Source organism: Cherax quadricarinatus, chromosome 43 (genome assembly GCF_038502225.1).
Source record: "Cherax quadricarinatus isolate ZL_2023a chromosome 43, ASM3850222v1, whole genome shotgun sequence".
NCBI classification, from domain to species: Eukaryota; Metazoa; Arthropoda; class Malacostraca; order Decapoda; family Parastacidae; genus Cherax; species Cherax quadricarinatus.
Window position 1 is genome coordinate 16,860,223 of NC_091334.1, and position 27,546 is coordinate 16,887,768.

General features: G+C 54.4%; 1 protein-coding gene across 2 annotated transcripts in view; it reads right to left on the minus strand.

Annotated features, from left to right (window-relative positions):
• The window catches only part of ci (cubitus interruptus), a 583,843-nt gene that overhangs the window by 387,873 nt on the left and 168,424 nt on the right, over nucleotides 1-27,546 (minus strand). For both annotated transcript variants that reach the window (XM_070093621.1, XM_070093622.1), the window contains exon 2: nucleotides 12,500-12,650. In XM_070093621.1, the coding sequence (XP_069949722.1) occupies nucleotides 12,500-12,650 (151 nt within the window). The remainder of the gene's footprint in view (nucleotides 1-12,499; nucleotides 12,651-27,546) is intronic.

Sequence of the window (27,546 nt, forward strand, 5' to 3'; positions counted from 1 at the left end):
ACCCCCACCCCCAGCAGTCACTCCTCACTCACAGTAGTCACCCTTCACCCCCAGTGGCCACACCTCACCCCCAGTAGTCACCCCTCACTAGCAGTAGTCACCCCTCACTCCCAGTCACCCCTCACCCCCAGTAGTCACCCCTCACTCCCAGTCACCCATCACCACCAGTAGTCACCCCTCACTCCCAGTAGTCACCAATCACTCCCAGTAGTCACCCCTCACCCCCAGTAGTCACCCCTCACTCCCAGTAGTCACCCCTCACTCCCAGTAGTCACCCCTCACTCCCACAAGTCACCCCTCACCCCCAGCAGTCACCCCTCACCCCCAGGAGTCACCCCTCACTCCCAGTAGTCACACCTCACTCCCAGTAGTCACCCCTCACACACAGCAGTCACCCCTCATTCCCAGTAGTCACCCCTTACTCCCAGCAGTCACCCCTCACTCCCAGCAGTCACCCCTCACTACCAGCAGCCACCCTTCACTCCCAGCAGTCACCCCTCACTCCCAGTAGTCACCTCTCACTCCCAGTAGTCACCCCTCACTCCCAGTAGTCACCCCTCACTCCCAGTAGTCACCCCTCACTCCCAGTAGTCACCCCTCACCCCCAGTAGTCACCTCTCACCCCCAGTAGTCACCCCTCACCCCCAGTAGTCACCTCTCACCCCCAGTAGTCACCCCTCACTCCCAGCAGTCACCCTTCACCCTTAGTAGTCACCCTTCACCCTCAGTAGTCACCACTCACTCCCAGTAGTCACCCTTCACCTTCAGTAGTCACCCCTCACTCCCAGTAGTCACCCCTCACTCCCAGTAGCCACCCCTCACTCCCAGCAGTCACCCCTCACTCCCAGTAGTCACCCCTCACCCCCAGTAGTCACTCCTCTCTCCCAGTAGTCACCCCTCACCCCCAGTAGTCACCCCTCACTCCCAGCAGTCACCCCTCACCCCCAGTCTTCACCCCTCACTCCCAGCAGTCACCCCTCACTCCCAGTAGTCACCCCTCACCCCCAGTAGTCACCCCTCACTCCCAGCAGTCACCCCTCACTCCCAGCAGTCACCCCTCACTCCCAGCAGTCACCCCTCACTCCCAGTAGTCACGCCTCACTCCCAGTAGTCACCCCTCACTCCCAGTAGTCACCCCTCACTCCCAGTAGTCACCCCTCACCCCCAGTAGTCACCCCTCACTCCCAGTAGTCACCCCTCAACCCCAGTAGTCACCCCTCACTCCCAGTAGTCACCCCTCACACCCAGTAGTCACCCCTCACTCTCAGCAGTCACACCTCACCCCCAGTAGTCACCCCTCACTCCCAGCAGTCACCCCTCACTCCCAGTAGTCACCCCTCACTCCCAGTAGTCACCTCTCACCCCCAGTAGTCACCCCTCACTCCCAGTAGTCACCCCTCACGCCCAGTAGTCACCCCTCACTCCCAGTAGTCACCCCTCACTCCCAGCAGTCACCCCTCACCCCCAGTAGTCACCCCTAACTCCCAGCAGTCACCCCTCACCCCCAGTAGTCACCCCTCACTCCCAGTAGTCACCCCTCACTCCCAGCAGTCACCCCTCACCCCCAGTAGTCACCCCTCACTTCCAGTAGTCACAGCTCACTCCCAGTCGTCACCCCTCACTCCCAGTAGTCACCCCTCACGCCCAGGGGTCACCCCTCACCCCCAGTAGTCACCCCTCACACCCAGCAGTCACCCCACACCCCCAGAAGTCACCCCTCACTCCTAGCAGTCATCCCTCACCCCCAGTAGTCAACCCTCACTCCCAGCAGTCACCCCTCACCCCCAGTAGTCACCCCTCACTCCCAGCAGTCACCTTTCACCCCCAGTAGTCACCCCTCACTCCCAGTAGTCACCCCTCACTCCCAGCAGTCACTCCTCACCCCCAGTAGCCACCCCTCACTCCCAGCAGTCACCCCTCACCCCCAGTAGTCACCCCTCACACCCAGTAGTCACCCGTCACCCCCAGTAGTAACCCCTCACTCCCAGCAGTCACCCCTCACCCCCAGTAGTCACCCCTCACTCCCAGTAGTCACCCCTCACTCCCAGTAGTCACCCCTCACTCCCAGTAGTCACCCCTCACTCCCAGTAGTCACCCCTCACTCCCAGTAGTCACCCCTCACCCCCAGTAGTCACCCCTCACTCCCAGCAGTCACCCCTCACTCCCAGCAGTCACCCCTCACCCCCAGTAGTCACCCCTCACTCGAGGCAGTCACCCCTCACTCCCAGTAGTCACCCCTCACTCCCAGCAGTCACCCCTCACTCCCAGCAGTCACCCCTCACCCCCAGTAGTCACCCCTCACTCCCAGCAGTCACCCCTCACTCCCAGCAGTCACCCCTCACCCCCAGTAGTCACCCCTCACTCCCAGCAGTCACCCCTCACTCCCAGTAGTCACCCCTCACTCCCAGCAGTCACCCCTCACCCACAGTAGTCACCCCTCACTCCCAGCAGTCACCCCTCACCCCCAGTAGTCACCCCTCACTCCCAGCAGTCACCCCTCACTCCCAGCAGTCACCCCTCACCCCCAGTAGTCACCCCTCACTCCCAGCAGTCACCCCTCACTCCCAGCAGTCACCCCTCACCCCCAGTAGTCACCCCTCACTCCCAGCAGTCACCCCTCACTCCCAGTAGTCACCCCTCACTCCCAGCAGTCACCCCTCACCCCCAGTAGTCACCCCACCCTCCCAGCAGTCACCCCTCACTCCCAGCAGTCACCCCTCACCCCCAGTAGTCACCCCTCACTCCCAGTAGTCACCCCTCACTCCCAGCAGTCACCCCTCACCCCCAGTAGTCACCCCTCACTCCCAGTAGTCACCCCTCACTCCCAGTAGTCACCCCTCACCCCCAGTAGTCACCCCTCACTCCCAGTAGTCACCCCACACTCCCAGTAGTCACCCCTCACTCCCAGTAGTCACCCCTCACCCCCAGTAGTCACCCCTCACTCCCAGTAGTCACCCCACACTCCCAGTAGTCACCCCTCACTCCCAGCAGTCACCCCTCACCCCCAGTAGTCACCCCTCACTCCCAGCAGTCACCCCTCACTCCCAGCAGTCACCCCTCACCCCCAGGAGTCACCCCTCACTCCCAGCAGTCACCCCTCACTCCCAGTAGTCACCCCTCACTCCCAGCAGTCACCCCTCACCCCCAGTAGTCACCCCTCACTCCCAGCAGTCACCCCTCACCCCCAGTAGTCACCCCTCACTCCCAGCAGTCACCACTCACTCCCAGCAGTCACCCCTCACCCCCAGTAGTCACCCCTCACTCCCAGCAGTCACCCCTCACTCCCAGCAGTCACCCCTCACCCCCAGTAGTCACCCCTCACTCCCAGTAGTCACCCCTCACTCCCAGCAGTCACCCCTCACCCCCAGCAGTCACCCCTCACTCCCAGGAGTCACCCCTCACTCCCAGCAGTCACCCCGCACTCCCAGCAGTCACCCCTCACTCCCAGTTGTCACCCCTCACTCCCAGTAGTCACCCCTCACTCCCAGCAGTCACCCCTCACCCCCAGTAGTCACCCCTCACTCCCAGTAGTCACCCCTCACTCCCAGCAGTCACCCCTCACACCCAGTAGTCACCCCTCACTCCCAGTAGTCACCCCTCACCCCCAGTAGTCACCCCTCACTCCCAGCAGTCACCCCTCACCCCCAGTGGTAACCCCTCACTCCCAGTAGTCACCCCTCACTCCCAGCAGACACCCCTCCCTCCCAGGAGTCACCCCTCACTCCCAGTAGTCACCCCTCACTCCCAGTAGTCACGACTGACGCCCAGTAGTCACCCCTCACTCCCAGTATTCACCCCTCACTCCCAGTAGTCACCCCTCACTCGCAGTAGTCACCCCTCACTCCCAGTAGTCACCCCTCACCCCCAGTAGTCACCTCTCACCCCCAGTAGTCACCCTTCACTCCCAGTAGTCACCCTTCACCCCCAGTAGTTACCCCTCACTCCCAGTAGTCACCCCTCACTCCCAGTAGTCACCCCTCATCCCAAGTAGTCACCCCTCATCTCCAGTAGTCACCCCTCACTTCCAGCAGTCACCCCTCACTTATAGCAGTCACCCCTCACTCCCAGTAGTCACCCCCACCCCCATTAGTCACCCCTCACTCCCAGCAGTCACTCCTCACTCCCAGTAGTCACCGTTCACCCCCAGTGGCCACACCTCACCCCCAGTAGTCACCCCTCACACCCAGTAGTCACCCCTCACTCCCAGTAGTCACCCCTCACCCCCAGAAGTCACCCCTCACTCCCAGTAGTCACCCCTCACCCCAAGTAGTCACCCCTCATCCCCAGTAGTCACCCCTCACCCCGAGTCGGCACACCTCACCCCCAGTAGTCACCCCTCACCCCCAGTAGTCACCCCTCACTCCCAGTAGTCACCCCTCACTCCCAGTAGTCACCCCTCACTCCCAACAGTCACCCCTCACTCCCAACAGTCACCCCTCACCCCCAGCAGTCACCCCTCACACCCAGCAGTCACCCCTCACACCCAGTAGTCACCACTCACTCCCAGTAGTCACCCCTCACACCCAGCAGTCACCCCTCACTCCCAGTAGTCACCCCTCACTCCCACCAGTCACCCCTCACTCCCACCCGTCACCCCTCACTACCAGCAGCCACCCCTCACTCCCAGCAGTCACCCCTCACTCCCAGTAGTCACCTCTCACTCCCAGTAGTCACCCCTCACTCCCAGTAGTCACCCCTCACTCCCAGTAGTCACCCCTCACTCCCAGTAGTCACCCCTCACTCCCAGTAGTCTCCCCTCACCCCCAGTAGTCACCTCTCACCCCCAGTAGTCACCCCTCACTCCCATCAGTCACCCTTCACCCCCAGTAGTCACCCTTCACCCACAGTAGTCACCCTTCACCCTCAGTAGTCACCCCTCACTCCCAGTAGTCACCCCTCACTCCCAGTAGTCACCCCTCACACCCAGTAACCCCCCCACCCCCCGGAGTCACCCCTCACTCCCAGCAGTCACCCCTCACCCCCAGTAGTCACCCCTCACTCCGAGTAGTCACCCCTCACCCCCAGTAGTCACTCCTCACCCCTAGTAGTCACCCCTCACTTCCAGCAGTCACCCCACACTCCCAGTAGTCACCCCTCACCCCCATTAGTCACCCTTCACTCCCAGCAGTCACCCCTCACTCCCAGTAGTCACCTTTCACCCCCAGTGGTCACGCCTCACCCCCAGGAGTCAGCCCTCACTCCCAGTAGTCACCCCTCACTCCCAGTAGTCACCCCTCACCCCCAGTAGTCACCCCTCACCCCCAGTAGTCACCCCTCATCTCCAGTAGTCACCCCTCACCCCCAATAGTCACCTCAGTAGTCACTCCCAGCAGTCACTTCACCCCCAGTAGCATTCACCCTCTCACTTATAGCAGTAGTCACCCCTCACTCCCAGTAGTCACCCCCACTCCCCATTAGTCACCCCCAGTAGTCACTCACCCCCAGTAGCAGTCACTCCTCACTCACCCCCAGTAGTCACCCTTCACCGTAGTCACCCTTCACCCTAGTGTCACCCCTCACTCCCACACCCTCACCCCCAGTAGTCACTCCCCTCACTCCCAGTAGTCACCCCTCACTCCCAGTAGTCACCCCTCACCCCCAGTAGTCACCCCTCACTCCCAGTAGTCACCCCTCACTCCCAGTAGTCACCCCTCACCCCCAGTAGTCACCCCTCACCCCCAGTAGTCACCATTCACACCCAGTAGTCACCCCTCACTCCCAGTAGTCACCCCTCACCCCTAGTAGTCACCCCTCACCCCCAGTAGTCACCCCTCACTCCCAGTAGTCACCCCTCACTCCCAGTAGTCACCCCTCACTCCCAACAGTCACCCCTCACCCCCAGCAGTCACCCCTCACTCCCAGTAGTCACACCTCACTCCCAGTAGTCACCCCTCACACCCAGCAGTCACCCCTCACTCCCAGCAGTCACCCCTCACTCCCAGCAGTCACCCCTCACTCCCAGCAGCCACCCTTCACTCCCAGCAGTCACCCCTCACTCCCAGTAGTCACCTCTCACTCCCAGTAGTCACCCCTCACTCCCAGTAGTCACCCCTCACTCCCAGTAGTCACCCCTCACTCCCAGTAGTCACCCCTCACTCCCAGTAGTCACCCCTCACCCCCTGTAGTCACCTCTCACTCCCAGTAGTCACCCCTCACTCCCAGTAGTCACCTCTCACCCCCAGTAGTCACCCCTCACTCCCAGCAGTCACCCTTCACCCCCAGTAGTCACCCTGCACCCTCAGTAGTCACCCCTCACTCCCAGTAGTCACCCTTCACCTCCAGTAGTCAGCCCTCACTCCCAGTAGTCACCCCTCACTCCCAGTAGTCACCCCTCACTCCCAGTAGTCACCCCTCACTCCCAGCAGTCACCCCTCACCCCCAGTAGTCACCCCTCACACCCAGCAGTTACCCCTCACCCCCAGTAGTCACCCCTCACTCCCAGTAGTCACCCCTCACTCCCAGTAGTCACCCCTCACTCCCAGTAGTCACCCCTCACTCCCAGTAGTCACCCCTCACTCCCAGTAGTCACCCCTCACTCCCAGTAGTCACCCCTCACTCCCCAGTAGTCACCCCTCACTCCAGCAGTCACACCTCACCCCTCCCCCAGTAGTCACCCCTCACTCCCAGCAGTCACCCCTCACTCCCAGTAGTCACCCCTCACTCCCAGTAGTCACCTCTCACTCCCAGTAGTCACCCCTCACTCCCAGTAGTCACCCCTCACGCCCAGTAGTCACCCCTCACCCCCAGTAGTCACCTCTGACTCCCAGCAGTCACCCCTCACTCCCAGTAGTCACCCCTCACCCCCAGTAGTCACCCCTCACTCCCAGCAGTCACCCCTCACCCCCAGTAGTCACCCCTCACTCCCAGCAGTCACCCCTCACCCCCAGTAGTCACCCCTCACTCCCAGGAGTCACCCCTCACGCCCAGTAGTCACCCCTCACTCCCAGTAGTCACCCCTCACTCCCAGCAGTCACCCCTCACCCCCAGTAGTCACCCCTCACTTCCAGTAGTCACCCCTCACTCCCAGTAGTCACCCCTCACTCCCAGTAGTCACCCCTCACTCCCAGTAGTCACCCCTCACCCCCAGTAGTCACCCCTCACTCCCAGCAGTCACCCCACACCCCCAGTAGTCACCCCTCACTCCCAGCAGTCATCCCTCACCCCCAGTAGTCAACCCTCAATCCCAGCAGTCACCCCCCAGTAGTCACCCCTCACTCCCAGCAGTCACCCCTCACCCCCAGTAGTCACCCCTCACTCCCAGTAGTCACCCCCACTCCCAGCAGTCACCCCTCACCCCCAGTAGCCACCCCACACTCCCAGCAGTCACCCCTCACCCCCAGTAGTCACCCCTCACTCCCAGTAGTCACCCCTCACACCCAGTAGTCACCCCTCACTCCCAGCAGTCACCCCTCACCCCCAGTAGTCACCCCTCACTCCCAGCAGTCACCCCTCACTCCCAGTAGTCACCCCTCACTCCCAGTAGTCACCCCTCACTCCCAGTAGTCACCCCTCACTCCCAGTAGTCACCCCTCACCCCCAGTAGTCACCCCTCACTCCCAGCAGTCACCCCTCACCCCAGCAGTCACCCCTCACTCCCAGTAATCACCCCTCACTCCCAGCAGTCACCCCTCACTCCCAGTAGTCACCCCTCACTCCCAGCAGTCACCCCTCACCCCCAGTAGTCACCCCTCACTCCCAGGAGTCACCCCTCACGCCCAGTAGTCACCCCTCACCCCCAGTAGTCACCCCTCACTCCCAGCAGTCACCCCTCACCCCCAGTAGTCACCCCTCACTCCCAGTAGTCACCCCTCACCCCCAGTAGTCACCCCTCACTCCCAGCAGTCACCCCTCACCCCCAGTAGTCACCCCTCACCCCCAGTAGTCACCCCTCACTCCCAGCAGTCACCCCTCACCCCCAGTAGTCACCCCTCACTCCCAGCAGTCACCCCTCACCCCCAGTAGTCACCCCTCACTCCCAGTAGTCACCCCTCACTCCCAGTAGTCACCCCTCACCCCCAGTAGTCACCCCTCACTCCCAGCAGTCACCCCTCACCCCCAGTAGTCACCCCTCACTCCCAGTAGTCACCCCTCACCCCCAGTAGTCACCCCTCACCCCCAGTAGTCACCCCTCACTCCCAGCAGTCACCCCTCACCCCCAGTAGTCACCCCTCACTCCCAGTAGTCACCCCTCACTCCCAGCAGTCACCCCTCACCCCCAGTAGTCACCCCTCACCCCCAGTAGTCACCCCTCACCCCCAGGAGTCACCCCTCACTCCCAGCAGTCACCCCTCACCCCCAGTAGTCACCCCTCACTCCCAGTAGTCACCCCTCACCCCCAGTAGTCACCCCTCACTCCCAGTAGTCACCCCTCAACCCCAGTAGTCACCCCTCACTCCCAGTAGTCACCCCTCACCCCCAGTAGTCACCCCTCACTCTCAGCAGTCACCCCTCACGCCCAGTAGTCACACCTCACCCCCAGTAGTCACCCCTCACTCCCAGCAGTCACCCCTCACTCCCAGCAGTCACCCCTCACTCCCAGCAGACACCCTTCACTCCCAGCAGTCACCCCTCACTCCCAGTAGTCACCTCTCACTCCCAGTAGTCACCCCTCACCCCCAGTAGTCACCCCTCACCCCCAGTAGTCACCCCTCACTCCCAGCAGTCACCCCTCACTCCCAGCAGTCACCCCTCACTACCAGCAGCCACCCTTCACTCCCAGCAGTCACCCCTCACTCCCAGTAGTCACCTCTCACTCCCAGTAGTCACCCCTCACCCCCAGTAGTCACCCCTCACTCCCAGTAGTCACCCCTCACCCCCAGTAGTCACCCCTCACTCCCAGCAGTCACCCCTCACTCCCAGCAGTCACCCCTCACTCCCAGTAGTCACCCCTCACTCCCAGTAGTCACCCCTCACCCCCAGTAGTCACCCCTCACCCCCAGGAGTCACCCCTCACTCCCAGTAGTCACCCCTCACCCCCAGTAGTCACCCCTCACTCCCAGCAGTCACCCCTCACTCCCAGTAGTCACCCCTCACTCCCAGCAGTCACCCCTCACCCCCAGTAGTCACCCCTCCCGCCCCGTAGTCACCCCTCACCCCCAGTAGTCACCCCTCACTCCCAGCAGTCACCCCTCACTCCCAGTAGTCACCCCTCACTCCCAGCAGTCACCCCTCACCCCCAGTAGTCACCCCTCACTCCCAGCAGTCACCCCTCACCCCCAGTAGTCACCCCTCACTCCCAGTAGTCACCCCTCACCCCCAGTAGTCACCCCTCAGATATTAGCTTCAATTTTCATAATTTCGATCACTGACTTCCGCCCCGTCACCTCCCACAATGTTACGACCGTCACGTTACAAGTGTGACGTTATCAGCGTGAAGATACGAGGGTGACTTTACAGGAGTGACGTTACGGTCGTGACGTGACGAATGTGACGTTACAGTCGTGACCTTATGGGTGTGACATCAAACCCATAACGTCACGGGTGTGATGTTACGGGTGTGACGTTACGAGTGTTAAGTTACGGGTGCGACTTTAAGGTCGTGACGTTACGGGCGTGACTTTACAGTCGTGACGTTACAAGTGTGATGTTACCGGTGTGACGGGTGGTGGGGAGGGAGGGGGGAGTGAATGGGAGGGGGGAGTGAAGGGGAGGGGGGAGTGAAGGGGAGGGGGGAGTGAAGGGGAGGGGGGAGTGAAGGGGAGGGGGAGTGAAGGGGAGGGGGGAGTGAAGGGGAAAGGGGAGGGGGGAGTGAAGGGGAGGGGGGAGTGAAGGGGAGGGGGGGAGTGAAGGGGAGGGGGGAGTGATCGGGGAAGGGGAGGGTTGCCCACTAGTAAGTTCCTGTTGACGTCCACAACTTAATTTGTAGCAAATGTGTGGTTCCTCCCTCCCCCTCCCCCCTCCCCTTCCTTTCCTCCCTCCCCCTTCCTTCCCCTCCCCTTCCTTTCCTCCCTCCCCCTTCCTTCCCCTCTCCCCTACCCTTCAAAGTACCACTGTCACAATTCCTCCTCATTCTTCACTCCATCTTTCAGTTCCCTCACCTACATTTCCCCTTCCTCCTCCCCCTTCCTTCTCCTCCTCCTCCTCCTTCCTCCTCTTCCTCCTTCCTCCTCCTCCCCCTTCCTCCTCCTCCCATTCTTATAAGTTGCTTGTTAAGGGGAATTATCCCAGAATGATCCAGGGGACAGGAGCGGGTTACAAGGAGAGGAGGTGGGAAAGAAGGGAAGGGGAGGTGAGGAACGGCGGTGAAGGAGATGGAGGAGGGAGGAAGAGGTGTGGGAGGAGAGGGAAGGGGGAAAATGGATGGGAGGGGGAGGAGAGAGGGGGAGGGGGTGCGGAAGGGTGGGTTGGGGGTATTTGTCGCAAGTAACCCGAGTCTGTTCTTCCTGTGGTCGGGTGGGGGGTGGGGGGGGCAGGCACATGGCCGGCCCTGATTGTGCTCCTGGGGGAGGGGGAGGGAGAAGGGGACGGGGGAGGGAAGTTAGTCTGGGGAAGATGAGACGAGAGATAAGGCAGGAGAGCTGGATGCCAGAGAAATGAAGGGGTAGAGAGAGAGTGCCCTGACGACACTGGAGTACAGGAGGGTCAGGGGAGACATGATAACGATATGCAAAATACTGCTAGGAATTGACAAGGCAGACAGACAGGATGTTCCGGAGATGGGACACAGAAACAAAGGGTCACAGATGGAAGTTGAAGACTAAGATGAGTCAAAGGGATGTTAGGAAGTATTTCCTTAGTTACAGAGTTGTCAAGAAGTGGAACAATCTGGCAAGTGACGTAGTGGAGGCAGGAACCATACATAGTTTTAAGACGAGATTTGATAATGCTCATGGAGAAGGGAGAGAGAGGACCTAGTAGTGATCAGTGAAGAGGCGGGGCCAGGAACTATGAATCGACCCATGCAACCACGAACAGGTGATTACAAAGATGTGAGTACATACACACAGACACGTCTGGCTTCTGGGTAACGTTCACAAGTCATTCATAGTGAGGCGTGTTAAGTCAACTCATATGCTCTCACAGGAATAAACCCACCGTGTGTATGACAGACGGCAGGTCATACAACCTCCGGGGAATATACCCACCCACCCACTGTGTGTATGACAGACGTGGTCTTTAACAGTGGAGGTACTCATGCCATCTGACTGACCCCTTATAACTGTCAGTCAAAACTGTTGTACCATGACAGTAAACAGTCAAGATTCTTGTACCATGACAGTAGACAGTCAAGATTTGTACCATGACAGCAGACAGTCAAGACTCTTGTACCATGACAGCAGACAGTCAAGACTCTTGTACCATGACAGTAGACAGCCAAGACTCTTGTACCATGACAGCAGACAGTCAAGACTTGTACCATGACAACAGACAGTCAAGACTCTTGTACCATGACAGCAGAGTCAAGACTCTTGTACCATGACAGCAGACAGTCAAGACTCTTGTACCATGACAGCAGACAGTCAAGACTCTTGTACCATGACAGCAGACAGTCAAGACTCTTTTACCATGACAGCAGACAGTCAAGACTCTTGTACCATGACAGCAGACAGTCAAGACTCTTGTACCATGACAGCAGACAATCAAGACTCTTGTACCATTACCTGGAGGTTATTCCGGGGATCAACGCCCCCGCGGCCCGGTCCATGACCAGGCCTCCCGATGGATCAGGGCCTGATCAACTAGGCTGTTACTGCTGGCCATGACAGCAGACAGTCAAGACTCTTGTACCATGACAGTAGACAGTCAAGACTCTTGTACCATGACAGCAGACAGACAAGACTCTTGTACCATGACAGTAGACAGGCAAGACTCTTGTACCATGACAGGCAAGACTCTTGTACCATGACAGACAGGCAAGACTCTTGTACCATGACAGTAGACAGGCAAGACTCTTGTACCATGACAGTAGACAGGCAAGACTTGTACCATGACAGTAGACAGGCAAGACTCTTGTACCATGACAGTAGACAGGCAAGACCCTTGTACCATGACAGTAGACAGGCAAGACTTGTACCATGACAGTAGACAGGCAAGACTCTTGTAACATGACAGTAGACAGGCAAGACTCTTGTACCATGACAGTAGACAGGCAAGACCCTTGTACCATGACAGACAGGCAAGACTTGTACCATGACAGCAGACAGGCAAGACTTGTACCATGACAGTAGACAGGCAAGACTTGTACCATGACAGTAGACAGGCAAAAACTTGTACCATGACAGTAGACAGGCAAGACTCTTGTACCATGACAGTAGACAGGCAAGACTCTTGTAACATGACAGTAGACAGGCAAGACTCTTGTACCATGACAGTAGACAGTCAAGACCCTTGTACCATGACAGTAGACAGACAAGACTGTTGTACCATCACAGTAGACAGACAAGACTGTTGTACCATACCAGTCAAGGAAACAGAAAGCAACATCAGTGGTAGACTATGAGTGACAAAGAGAGAGAGAGAGAGAGAGAGAGAGAGAGAGGGAGAGAAGGCGTTTACTCACCCAGGGTGTGGTGCGTGGAGGGCGTGGAGGCGCGCAGGGTCCCACAGGTAGCGTCCCTCGTGAGTGCGCTGGTCTACGGGCAGGGGAGGAGGCGGGGGTAGCGCCGCGAAGGCAGAGCCAAGACCCAGGGGCATGCCTGACGGAGGAGAAACTGCAGAGGTGTCAGTCCCCAACCCTCAGGCAAACAATTCAATAATAAACACGAAATTCTATGGTACAAATACTGACGATTTTGTAGGGAGGGGTCATGGCCCCCTGTCCTCGGCCATAGACCCTGCTCTGGACCACTCTGAAAGAGGCTTTGTCTGGAAAAAATGGGATATTAAATGTACACAAGAGTTTCAAATTGTCCATTACAAGCAGTGTGTGTTATGAAATGTTAGAGTCACATCTTTATATCACGCAGTGTATATAAGGAACCTTGTCAGTGTAATGGCTGTCCAACTTTTTCTGTCCAACCTAAGAACTACTTGTAAAATTGGCCCCTAAATAACATTATATTCATACGCAGACGATGAACAGTAAATGAGCGAAATTCTTAAAAGGCCAATATTAGTCGATGTTCAGCAACCCACTAACTGACAGCAGTGTGGAGAATGATGCAGAAACCTGTTTCAGTCCACCTGAAGTCCACACACACCAAATACCTGACATTAACACCAGTTTCATAGAATCTGAAAAAAAACAAAAAACATGGCGGCTCACTCAACACCTGGACCAGAGTAATGGTGTTGCTTATTTATAAAAATGTGTCAAGTACCACTAGCACGAGGCCTCAGTATTCTAAGGAGAAAGAGTCTAGATCTAGGTAACATACCAGAGACTTTAAAGAGTGCAGACATAGCTCCTCTGCATAAGAGAGGTAAAGTACTAACCAGAAATTACAGACCAGTAGCTCTAACATCCCATATCATAAAAGTCTTCTAAAGAGTAGTGAGATGTCAAATTACAATCTTCATGAAACTGCACAATCTGCATAATCCAAACCAGTACGGTTGTAGAGCCGGGAGATCATGCTTGTCACAACTAATTATCCACTATGACAGGACCACGGACGCGTTGGAAGGAAACCAAAACGTAGATGTGATCTACACAGATTTTTGCAAAGGCGTTTGATAAATGTGACCAAAGAATTATTGCACACAAAACGAGGGCCAAAGGCATAACTGGGAAGGTAGGCAGATGTATTTTCTGATTTCTAACACATAGAACGCAAAAAATAGCAGTAGCAAACAGAGCAAATCCAGCATCAGAGAGGTTAAAAGCTCAGTTCCCCAAGGCATTGTCCTGGCACCTCTGCTGTTTCTCATCCTCATAGCAGACAGATAAAAACACCCGTCACAGTTTTGTATTATCATCTCCAGATAAAACTAAAATAAGTATGAAAGTCACCTCGGTAGAAGACACTGAAAAATTACAGAAAGATCTAAGCAGTGTTTTCCAGTGGGCAGTGAAGACCAACATGACGTTCAGTGGTGATAAGTTCCAGCTGCTTAGGTATGGAAAGAATGAAAAACTCTACTGGAACAGTGTACAAAATCTCAAGAGGATCGTCAAACAGAACGATAGGAACATATGAAAGACCTGGGAGTAATTATGTCAGCCGATCTTTCTTTCAAAGTACACAAAAAGACCAATGTCTTGACAGCCATGAAGATGACGCAGTAGATAATGACTGCCAATTGTGATACTTTTCAGTATTGCTCAGTGATGATGGCCCAGTTCAGGGCAAGAGAGATATTAGAGCTGGAACAGATAGGCACAGAGACCATTTACGACCCAGAGAGAGCCAATAAAGCATTTAAATTACTGGGAACACCTCAAAGTCCTAAGTATGACACTTGTTGCTGCAACACTGGCTGATAGTCCGACAATTGTTGGTGCAACACTGGCTGATAGTTCGACAATTGTTGGTGCAACACTGGCTGGCAGTCTGACAATTGTTGGTGCAACACTGGCTGGCAGTTGTTGCTGCAACACTGGCTGGCAGTCTGACAGTTGTTGCTGCAACACTGGTTGACAGTCTGACAGTTGTTGCTGCAACACTGGCTGACAGTCTGACAGTTGTTGCTGCAACACTGGTTGAGGACAATGTTAACGCTCCGTTGAATCTGAAAACCAGAGGTCCTTATACAGAGTGGGGGGGGAGCGCTGCCCCCTGCAAACATCCTTCAGGTATTCAACCTCCGGTATTGTTCAGGTGTTCTTCATGTAACCTCCGGTATTGTTCAGGTGTTCTTCATGTAACCTCCGGTATTGTTCAGGTGTTCTTCATGTAACCTCCGGTATTGTTCAGGTGTTCTTCATGTAACCTCCGGTATTGTTCAGGTGTTCTTCATGTAACCTCCGGTATTGTTCAGGTGTTCTTCATGTAACCTCCGGTATTGTTCAGGTGTTTTTCAGTAGTATATTGAAGCAGTTACTCCCAATAACTGCTAACATAATTATAGTGACAGTAATAACCTAATCAATCTTAAAAATAATAATTATAATACATAAAGTAGGGATGGCTAGCCAAAGATCATGTTTGATCCAAGGAAAAGGGAAGGTAGCCCATGATCCTTGGATCAAGAGCCCTTCACAAGCATCAAGGCTCTCTCCCTTACCTTCCATGCTGGAAGATTATACATGTATGTAATCACCTAACTGTGGTTGCAGGGGTCGATTCATAGCTCCTTTGTGTGTGTGTGGGGGGGGAAGGTGCGCGCGTGCGCGTTTATCCTCTCATTAAGAAAGCATGGCTGGCTGTCTGGCTGCTTGACTGACTGGCTGCTTGACTGACTGGCTGGCCGGTTGAATGGCTGGCTGTCTGGCTGCTTGACTGACTGGCTGGCCGGTTGAATGGCTGGCTGTCTGGCTGCTTGACTGACTGGCTGGCCGGTTGAATGGCTGGCTGTCTGGCTGCTTGACTGACTGGCTGGCCGGTTGAATGGCTGGCTGTCTGGATGCTTGACTGACTGGCTGGCCGGTTGAATGGCTGGCTGTCTGGCTGCTTGACTGACTGGCTGGCCGGTTGAATGGCTGGCTGTCTGGCTGCTTGACTGACTGGCTGGCCGGTTGAATGGCTGGCTGGCTGGCTGCTTGACTAGCTGGCTGGCCGGTTGAATGGCTGGCTGGCTGGCTGGCTGGCTGCTTGACTGGCTAGGTACCTTCCTCGCTGGCTGGCTGGTATCAGCAGACTCTTGGTGTTGGTATGCAGGTAGCAGCCTGGCTCACCTTAGTGTCGCCAGGTGTCCCACTAATTACCTACACCGCTCTACTACCAACTAACCTAACTTACTGCCTAACAAATCGCTTAATTAATGGTCTAGTGAATTTCAGAGTGAATTGTTCCACCATTCTCGTGCTCTTCTGAAATACATATGACTGTGCTCTATGTATGTGTCTGTCTGTCTAGTAATAAACACACACACACACATACAATCTGAGTGTCTACTGACGAATGCCTTTGACAACTAGTAGCTACTACTACAAATGCACACACTGACACACAAATGCACACGCATGCGCGTGCGGCCCCAGCATGGTGCCCACACTTGGGCAGGTACGTGAAGAAACTAGAAAAGTTCCAAAGGTTTGCAACCAGGCTAGTTCCAGAACTGAGAGGAATGCGCTATTAAGAGAGGTTGATGTAAGTGAACGTGACGACCTTTCAGGAGAGAAGGACAAGGGAGGATATGATTACTATATACAAAATCTTAAGTGAAAATGATAAATCATATAGAGAGTGAATTAAGAGGACCAGGATCAAGGGGACACAGATGGAAGCTGAAGACACAGATGAATCATAGGGATGTCAGGAAGTATTTCTTTAGTTTCAGGCTGGTTGAAAAGTGGAATGACTGGGATGAATCAGTGGTCTACCTACCTGGAGGGTATTCCGGGGATCAACGCCCTCGCGGCCCGGTCCGTGACCAGGCTTCCTGGTGGATCAGGGCCTAATCAACGAAGCTATTACTGCTGGTCGCACGTAGTCCAACGTACGAACCACAGCCTGACTGATCTGACACTGACTTTAGGTATCTGTCCAGTTCCCTCTTGAAGACAACCTGGAGCCTATTGATAATTATGGCTGGTGGGAGGTTGTTGAACAGTCTTGGACCCCGGACACTTATTGTGTTTTCTCTTAGTGTAACAGTGGCGCCCCTACTTTTCAATGTTCTCATTATCCATCCTATCAGTTTCCTCGAAGATGTGATAGTGGCACTGTTGTGATCCTTGAAGGTGAGATCTTCAGACATTACCACTCCCAGGTCCTTCACATTACTTTTCCGCTCTATTGTGTGATTGAAGTTTGTAGTATACTCAGTCCTAGTTATTATTTCCTCCAGTTTTCCATAACGGAGTAGTTGGAATTTGTCTTCATTGAACATCATATTGTTCTCTGTTGCCCATTGGAAAACTTGGTTTATATCTTCTTGGAGCTTTGTCGTGTCCTCAGTGGATGACACTCTCATGCAGATCCTAGTATCGTCTGCAAAAGATGATACGGCGCTGTGGTTTACATCTCTGTCTATATCTGATATGAAAATAAGGAACAGGATAGGTGCGAGTACTGTGCCTTGTGGGACAGAGCTCTTCACTATGGCAGCTTCCGATTTAACTCTGTTGACCACTACTATATGTGTGCGATTGGTTAGAAAGTTGAAGATCCATCTGCCTACTTTGCCGGTTATCCCTTTAGCATGTATTTTGTGCACTATTACGCCATGATCGCACTTGTCAGAGGCTTCTGCAAAATCTGTGTATACTACATCTGCATTCTGTTTATATTCCAGTGCACCTAAGACCAAATCATAGTGGTCCAACAGTTGCGAGAGGCAGGAGCGACCCGCTCTGAAACTATGTTGCCGTGGACTGTGCAATTTTTGGGAGTCCATGTGGTTTGCAATCCTGCGTCTTAGAACTCTTTCAAAGATTTTTATGATGTGGGACGTTAAAGCTATTGGTCTTATTTCGAATTTCTTCCAATTTCACTAATCGCTTTTCGCTCCTCTTGTCTCTCCTGGCATTCTGGAAGAGCTCAGTGATTCTTCGCCTTCTCCCTCTCCAGTTTACTACTACTTCTGGTGGAGGCAACCTCAATACACAGCTTCAAGAGTAGATATGATAAGGCCCAAGAGGCCAGGAGTTAGTGATGCTAATCAAATTGGTCCTTGAAGCGGGGTCAGTATCGACCCCATAAACAAATTGGAGAGTACAAATTGGCAGGCAGTCAGGCAGGCGCGCGCGCGCACACATTATCCAGGTGTTATCACAAGAACTGTTAAAAATATAGGAAAAAATTAGAACTAATGAGAACAAAGTACCATAATTATGGTACTGTGTTGGTGCTGTGGTACTATGTAAGGTACTATGTGAGGTACTATACGAGGGACCCAGGACAGTGATAGTACCATCGCTATTGAGGGACCCACTATCCCTGGACTAACAGCTGGACATGATAGGTGCTAGAACCTCCGGGAGGTCAGGTCACAGACTAGGGATGAAGAAAAGCTAGGCACAGGACTACTCACCTTCACTAACACTACTGTAGACCTGTGACCAGTCTCCAGAGCTTTTCTGTCATCGCAGCCCGGCCTCAGGCTAGGCTTACCTGTTGTTTACCTGTTCAACCAGGCTCTTGCTGTTGGCAGCTCGCTAGCCGCACAGCCTGCTTGATCTGGACTTCCCAGATCAAGCAGGCTGAGTGGCCAGCCTCCCATTATTTCTGGTTCTTACCTGGTTCGACACCCTCAGTACTTTATTAATATCACCATTATTTATAACCATCATCCACTTATACACTTCAATATCTACCTTCACACAGGTAGCAATTAGTTTCCTCTTGAAAACTTAGTGCCCAAAACTCCCTTACTTTTCTCTGAGTTTACTTCACACCTCTTATCATAACTCTCACTCCAGTCCATTATCATGGATGCATGTAGGTCTGGTACCGGGCTCTCGAGTACCTACCAGAGAGTACATTCCGAGTACTTTGTGGTATTCGCAGTTTAAATGTTTTGTTGGCTCTATATGGTAGTAAACGATCTCTACACTTTTTCCAGCTCCGATCTCTCTCTTGCCTTGACGGAGCCGTCAACACTGAAAAATAACCTAAGCGAGAAAGCACAAGTGATGTCAGCACTGCCCTACTTCTCTTGTTTTGACAGTACTTATTATCCACCTTTTCATTATTCTGCTCCCTAAATGATAGGTCAGCCGATATTATTACACCCAAGTCTATTACCAGGGACGTGTTCCTTTCGTTTTACAAGATGGTGCTCCTGCGCTTCGTTATCTAGTGCTTCAATGTATGCTCAAGGCATATTCCTTTAAGAAAAAGGAGGAGTAGATAAAATAGAAAGAGACAGGCGCTCCCTTTACAGGCGAAGGAAAAGAATAACAGTGAGGCTAACAGAGGCCAATATATCTGCAATGCGTAGGGAGACACTGGTCAGAGAAATAGCAAACATCGAACTACAGCTAAAGGAATTTATAGGAGTCAGGAACCGCGGGAAGAACTAAAAGCCATAAATGAAATCGAAAGAAACCCAAAGTATTTCTTTTTTTTTTATGCCAAATCAAAGTCGAGAACAACATCCAGTACTGGGGCCATACTTAAACAAGATGGGTCCTACACAGATGACAGCAAGGAAATGAGTGAGCTACTCAAGTCCCAATATGACTCAGTTTTTAGCGAGCCGTTAACCAGACAGAGTCGAAGATCTAAATGAATTTTTTGTGAGCCACGGAATTTGGTAAACACAAGCCTATCTGACGTTATCCTGACGCCAAATGACTTCGAACAGGCGATAAATGACATGCCCATGCACTCTACCCCAGGGCCAGACTCGTGGAACTCAGTGTTCATCAAGAACTGCAAGAAGCCCCTATCACGTGCTTTAACATCCTATGGAGAGGGAGCATGGACACTGGGGTCGTCCCACAGTTACTAAAAACAACAGACATAGCCCCACTCCACAAAGGGGTCAGTAAAGCAATAGCAAAGAACTACAGACTGACAGCACTAACATCCCATATAAAATCTTTGAAAGAGTCCTAAGAAGCAAGATCGCCACCCATCTAGATACCCATCAATTACACAATCCAGGGCAACATGGGTTTAGAACAGGTCGCTCCTGTCTGTCTCAACTATTGGATCACTACGACAAGGTCCTAGATGCACTAGAAGACAAAAAGAATGCAGATGTAATATATACAGACTTTGCAAAAGCCTTCGACAAGTGTGACCATGGTGTAATAGAGCACAAAATGCGTGCTAAAGGAATAACAGGAAAAGTTGGTAGATGGATCTATAATTTCCTGATAAATAGAACACAAATAGTAGTAGTAAACAGAGTCTGAGGCAGCTACGCAAGGCACAGTACTCGCTCACATCTTGTTCCTCATCCAAATATTGCCGTGTCTTCCTTTGCAGATGACACCCGAATACGCATGACAGTGTCTTCCATTGCAGACACTGCAAAGCTCCAGCGGACATCAACCAAATCTTTCAATGGGCTGCAGAAAACAATATGAAGTTCAACGATGAGAAATTTCAATTACTCCGACATGGTAAACGTGAGGATATTAAAACTTCATCAGAGTATAAAACAAATTTCAACCACACAATAGAGCGAAAAACTAATGTCAAAGACCTGGGAGCGATCATGTCGGAGGATCTCACCTTCAAGGACCATAACATTGTATCAATCGCATCTGCTAGAAAAATGACAGGATGGATAATGAGAACCTTCAAAACTAGGGAGGCCAAGCCCATGATGACACTCTTCAGGCCGCTTGTTCTATCTAGGCTGGAATATTGCTGCACACTAACAGCACATTTCAAGGCAGGTGAAATTGCTGACCTAGAAAATGTACAGAGAACCTTCACGGCGCGCATAACGGAGATAAAACACCTCAATTACTGGGAGCGCTTGAAGTTCCTGAACCTGTATTCCCTGGAACGCAGGCGGGAGAGATACATAATTATATACACCTGGAAAATCCTAGAGGGACTAGTACCAAACTTGCACACGAAAATCGCTCCCTACGAAAGCAAAAGACTTGGCAGACGATGCAACATCCCCTCAATGAAAAGCAGGGGTGCCACTAGCACGTTAAGAGACAACACAATATGTGTCAGGGGCCCAAGACTGTTCAACTGCCTCCCAACATACATAAGGGGGATTAACAATAGACCCCTGGCTGTCTTCAAGCAGGCACTGGACAAGTACCTAAAGTCGGTACCTGACCAACCGGGCTCTGGTTCGTACGCTGGAATGCGTGCAACCAGCAGTAACAGCCTGGTTGATCAGGCCCTGATCCACCATGAGGCCTGGTCACAGACCGGGCCTCGGGGCGTTGACCCCTGGAACTCTCACCAGGTAACTCCAGTGCTTCAGTCTTTCCGTATCTGATCAGTTGGTGTTTGTCACCAGTGAACACTATATTACTTTCTACTGCCCACTGCAAGACTTTGTTGATATCTTCTTCCAGTAGTTGCGTGTGTCTACCAAGACTTTGTTGATATCTACTTCCAGTAGTTGCGTGTGTCTACCAAGACTTTGTTGATATCTACTTCCAGTTGTTGCGTGTGTCTACCAAGACTTTGTTGATATCTACTTCCAGTAGTTGCGTGTGTCTACCAAGACTTTGTTGATATCTACTTCCAGTAGTTGCGTGTCTACCAAGACTTTGTTGATATCTACTTCCAGTAGTTGCGTGTGTCTACCAAGACTTTGTTGATATCTACTTCCAGTAGTTGCGTGTCTACCAAGACTTTGTTGATATCTACTTCCAGTAGTTGCGTGTCTACCAAGACTTTGTTGATATCTACTTCCAGTAGTTGCGTGTCTACCAAGACTTTGTTGATATCTACTTCCAGTAGTTGCGTGTGTCTACCAAGACTTTGTTGATATCTACTTCCAGTAGTTGCGTGTGTCTACCAAGACTTTGTTGATATCTACTTCCAGTAGTTGCGTGTCTACCAAGACTTTGTTGATATCTACTTCCAGTAGTTGCGTGTCTACCAAGACTTTGTTGATATCTACTTCCAGTAGTTGCGTGTCTACCAAGACTTTGTTGATATCTACTTCCAGTAGTTGCGTGTCTACCAAGACTTTGTTGATATCTACTTCCAGTAGTTGCGTGTCTACCAAGACTTTGTTAATATCTACTTCCAGTAGTTGCGTGTGTCTACCAAGACTGTTGATATCTACTTCCAGTAGTTGCGTGTCTACCAAGACTGTTGATATCTACTTCCAGTAGTTGCGTGTCTCTACCAAGACTTTGTTGATATCTACTTCCAGTAGTTGCGTGTGTCTACCAAGACTTTGTTGATATCTACTTCCAGTAGTTGCGTGTTTCTACCAAGACTGTTGATATCTACTTCCAGTAGTTGCGTGTGTCTACCAAGACTTTGAAGACTCACACTACTCACAGTCGTCCCTCACACTACTCACAGTAGTCCCTCACACTACTCACAGTCGTCCCTCACACTACTCACAGTCGTCCCTCACACTACTCACAGTCGTCCCTCACACTATTCACAGTTGTCACTACTCACAGTCGTCACTCACACTACTCACAGTCGTACCTCACACTAACCACAGCTGTCAATACCCACAACCTTCAGTACCCACAGTCATCAGTACCCACAGCCGTCAATACCCATAGATGCCAGTACCCACAGCCGTCAATGTAGTGGGGGTTCGTAGATGTGATGGTTGGAGTTAAACACACTCGTTGGATGTTAGCACATATATTAGCAGAGTGTGAGAGGGGAGGAGCCCAAACTGCCTGTCCTGTCGCCTACTTGGATTACGGGGAACTGATGCCGATGCAGCGCGTCCCCCCGCACTCATGCGGCATCACGTGACGTCACACAAACTAGTCACTAGGCCTAGCAAAGGGGTCGTGTATGTAAAACATGTGGATGGTACTAACTATGATACTCAGATAAGCTATACAACATATGTAGGGGATCAGCAACTATGCTGACATCAATACCCACAGCCATCAGTACCCACAGCCGTCAGTACCCACAGCTGTCACTACACAGCCGTCAGTACCCACATCTGTCACTACACAGCCGTCAGTACCCACAGCTGTCACTACACACAGCCGTCAGTACCCACAGCTGTCACTACACACAGCCGTCAGTGCCCACAGCTGTCACTACACACAGCTGTCAGTACCCACCGCCGTCAGTACCCACCGCCGTCAGTACCCACCGCAGTCAGTACCCACAGCCGTCAGTACCCACAGCTGTCAGTACCAACAGCCATCAGTACCCACAGCCTTCAATACCCACAGCTGTCGCTACCCACAGCCGTCAGTACCCACAGCCGTTAGTACCCACAGCCGTCAATACCCACAGCCGTCAATACCCACAGCCGTCAATACCCACAGCCGTCACTACCCACTGAGCAACTTTCTCACCTCAAAGGCTGGACCTCAAGGTAAAAACAAGACAAAGAAGAGTATAATTTCTTCTGCCCATACAAGGAGGCTGACACCCAGGTGCTACACACACACACACACACACACACACACACACACACACACACACACACACACACACACACACACACACACACACACACACAAGCACACACACACAAGCACACGCGCACACACACACAGAAGCTGAAGGCCAGGAGCCGAGTCTCGGCCCCTGCAACCACAATTAAGTGAGTACACACACAGGACCGGTGCTGTGTCTAGTATATGTGAATGACATGACGGAAGGGATAAATTCATTAGTGTTCCTGTTTGCAGACGATGTGAAGCTAATAATTAGAATTCAAGTGAATGAGGATCAGGTACATAGCGGTCTGAACAGGCTGAAAGCCTGGTCCAGCAACTTGCTCCTGGAGTTTAACACCACCAAGTGTAAAGTCATGAAGAATGGGGAAGGTGAAAGAAGACCGCAGACATAGTACAGTCTAGGGGGCCAAAGACTGCAACCTCACTCAAGGAAATGGAACTTTGGGTGAGTATAATACCGAGCACGTCTCCGGATGTACACATCAACCAAATAACTGCTGCACCATATGGACGCATGGCAAACCTAAGAATAGCTTTCTGATACCTCAAGTAAGGAATCGTTCAAGACTCTGTACACCGTGTACGTCAGGCTCATATCGGAGTATGCAGCACCAGAATGGAACCCACACCTGGCCAAGCACGTCAAGAAATTGCAGAAAGTGCAAAGGTTTGCAACAAGACTAGTCCCAGAGCTAAGGGGAATGTCCTACGAGGAGAGGTTAAGGGAAATCGACTTGACGACACTGGAGGACAGGAGGGATTGTGGGGGAAGGTGGCAACATAATAACAACATATAAAATACTGAGAGTAATTGACAAGGTGGATATGGACAAGATGTTCCAGAGATGACACAGCAACAAGGTGTCACAGTTGGAAGCTGAAGACTCAGATGAGTCACAGGGATGTTAGGAAGTATTTCTTCAGATATAGAGTTGTCAGGAGGTGCAACAATCTGGAGAGTGATGTAGTGGAGGCAGGAAACATACATAGCTTTAAGACGAGGTACGATAAAGCTCATGGAGCAGGTCGGTTCGTAGCTCCTGACCCCGCCAGCAGCTACGAATCGACCCCTTCAACCACAAATAGGCGAGTATACACACACACACACACACACATTCCGACATCTTAATAAGGAATCGTTCAGGACCCTGTACACCGTATACGTTAGGCCCATATTGGAGTATGCGGCACCAGTTTGGAACCCACACCTAGCCAAGCACGTAAAGAAACTAGAGAAAGTGCAAAGGTTTGCAACAAGACTAGTCCCAGAGCTAAGAGGTATGTCCTACGAGGAGAGGTTAAGGGAAATCAACCTGACGACACTGGAGGACAGGAGAGATAGGGGGGACATGATAACGACATACAAAATACTGAGAGGAATTGACAAGGTGGACAAAGACAGGATGTTCCAGAGATTGGACACAGTAACAAGGGGACACAGTTGGAAGCTGAAGACACAGATGAATCACAGGGATGTTAGGAAGTATTTCTTCAGCCACAGAGTAGTCAGTAAGTGGAATAGTTTGGGAAGCGATGTAGTGGAGGCAGGATCCATACATAGCTTTAAGCAGAGGTATGATAAAGCTCACGGCTCAGGGAGAGTGACCTAGTAGCGATCAGTGAAGAGGCGGGGCCAGGAGCTCGGACTCGACCCCCGCAACCTCAACTAGGTGAGTACAACTAGGTGAGTACATGACATTTTGCTGGCCAAAACGACCTTTCCTCCATCCCGGCCTTGGTGCACGACCTTTCCTCCATCCCGGCCTTGGTGCACGACCTTTCCTCCATCCCGGCCTTGGTGCACGACCTTTCCTCCATCCCGGCCCTGGTGCACGACCTTTCCTCCATCCCGGCCCTGGTGCACGACCTTTCCTCCATCCCGGCCCTGGTGCACGACCTTCCCTCCATCCCGGCCCTGGTGCACGACCTTCCCTCCATCCCGGCCCTGGTGCACGACCTTCCCTCCATCCCGGCCCTGGTGCACGACCTTCCCTCCATCCCGGCCCTGGTGCACGACCTTTCCTCCATCCCGGCCCTGGTGCACGACCTTTCCTCCATCCCGGCCCTGGTGCACGACCTTCCCTCCATCCCGGCCCTGGTGCACGACCTTCCCTCCATCCCGGCCCTGGTGCACGACCTTTCCCTCCATCCCGGCCCGGGCGCACGACCGTGCCTCCCTCCCGGCCCTGGTGCACGACCTTCCCTCCATCCCGGCCCTGGTGCACGACCTTCCCTCCATCCCGGCCCTGGTGCACGACCTTCCCTCCATCCCGGCCCTGGTGCACGACCTTCCCTCCATCCCGGCCCTGGTGCACGACCTTTCCTCCATCCCGGCCTTGGTGCACGACCTTTCCTCCATCCCGGCCCTGGTGCACGACCTTTCCTCCATCCCGGCCCTGGTGCACGACCTTTCCTCCATCCCGGCCCTGGTGCACGACCTTCCCTCCATCCCGGCCCTGGTGCACGACCTTCCCTCCATCCCGGCCCTGGTGCACGACCTTCCCTTCCCGGCCCTGGTGCACGACCTTCCCTCCCGGCCCTGGTGCACGACCTTCCCTCCATGCATCCCGGCCCTGGTGGACCTTCCCCCATCCCGGGTGCACGACCTTCCCTCCATCCCGGCCCTGGTGCACGACCTTCCCCATCCCGGCCCTGGTGCGACCTTCCCGCATCCCGGCCCTGGTGCACGACCTTCCTCCATCCCCCTGGTGCACGACCTTCCCTCCATCCCGGCCCTGGTGCACGACCTTCCCTCCATCCCGGCCCTGGTGCACGACCTTCCCTCCATCCCGGCCCTGGTGCACGACCTTCCCTCCATCCCGGCCCTGGTGCACGACCTTCCCTCCATCCCGGCCCTGGTTTCCTCCATCCCGGCCCTGGTGCACGACCTCCATCCCGGCCCTGGTGCACGACCTTCCCTCCATCCCGGCCCTGGTGCACGACCTTCCCTCCACCTGGTGCACGACCTTCCCTCCATCCCTGGTGGACCTTCCCTCCATCCCGGCCCTGGTGCACGACCTTCCCTCCTGGTGCACGACCTTACCTCCATCCAGGCCCTGGTGCACGACCTTCCCTGCATCCCGGCCCTGGTGCACGACCATCCATCCCGGCCCTGGTGCACGACCTTTCCTCCATCCCGGCCCTGGTGCACGACCTTCCCTCCATCCCGGCCCTGGTGCACGACCTTCCCTCCATCCCGGCCCTGGTGCACGACCTTCCCTCCATCCCGGCCCTGGTGCACGACCTTCCCTCCATCCCGGCCCTGGTGCACGACCTTCCCTCCATCCCGGCCCTGGTGCACGACCTTCCCTGCATCCCGGCCCTGGTGCACGACCTTCCCTGCATCCCGGCCCTGGTGCACGACCTTCCCTGCATCCCGGCCCTGGTGCACGACCTTCCCTGCATCCCGGCCCTGGTGCACGACCTTCCCTCCATCCCGGCCCTGGTGCACGACCTTCCCTGCATCCCGGCCCTGGTGCACGACCTTCCCTCCATCCCGGCCCTGGTGCACGACCTTGCACGACCTCCATCCCGGCCCTGGTGCACGACCTTCCCTCCAGCCCGCCCCTGGTGCACGACCTTCCCTCCATCCCGGCCCTGGTGCACGACCTTCCCTCCATCCCGGCCCTGGTGCACGACCTTCCCTCCATCCCGGCCCTGGTGCACCCTCCATCCCGGCCCTGGTGCACGACCTTCCCTCCATCCCGGCCCTGGTGCACGACCTTCCCTCCATCCCGGCCCTGGTGCACGACCTTCCCTCCATCCCGGCCCTGGTGCACGACCTTCCCTCCATCCCGGCCCTGGTGCACGACCTTCCCTCCATCCCGGCCCTGGTGCACGACCCCTCCATCCCGCCCCCGGTGCACGACCTGCCCGCCATCCCGGCCCTGGTCCACGACCTTTCCTCCATCCCGGCCCTGGTGCACGACCTTCCCTCCATCCCGGCCCTGGTGCACGACCTTCCCTCCATCCCGGCCCTGGTGCACGACCTTCCCTCCATCCCGGCCCTGGTGCACGACCTTCCCTCCATCCCGGCCCTGGTGCACGACCTTCCCTCCATCCCGGCCCTGGTGCACGACCTTCCCTCCATCCCGGCCCTGGTGCACGACCTTCCCTCCATCCCGGCCCTGGTGCACGACCTTCCCTCCATCCCGGCCCTGGTGCACGACCTTCCCTCCATCCCGGCCCTGGTGCACGACCTTCCCTCCATCCCGGCCCTGGTGCACGACCTTCCCTCCATCCCGGCCCTGGTGCACGACCTTCCCTCCATCCCGGCCCTGGTGCACGACCTTCCCTCCATCCCGGCCCTGGTGCACGACCTTCCCTCCATCCCGGCCCTGGTGCACGACCTTCCCTCCATCCCGGCCCTGGTGCACGACCTTCCCTCCATCCCGGCCCTGGTGCACGACCTTCCCTCCATCCCGGCCCTGGTGCACGACCTTCCCTCCATCCCGGCCCTGGTGCACGACCTTCCCTCCATCCCGGCCCTGGTGCACGACCTTCCCTCCATCCCG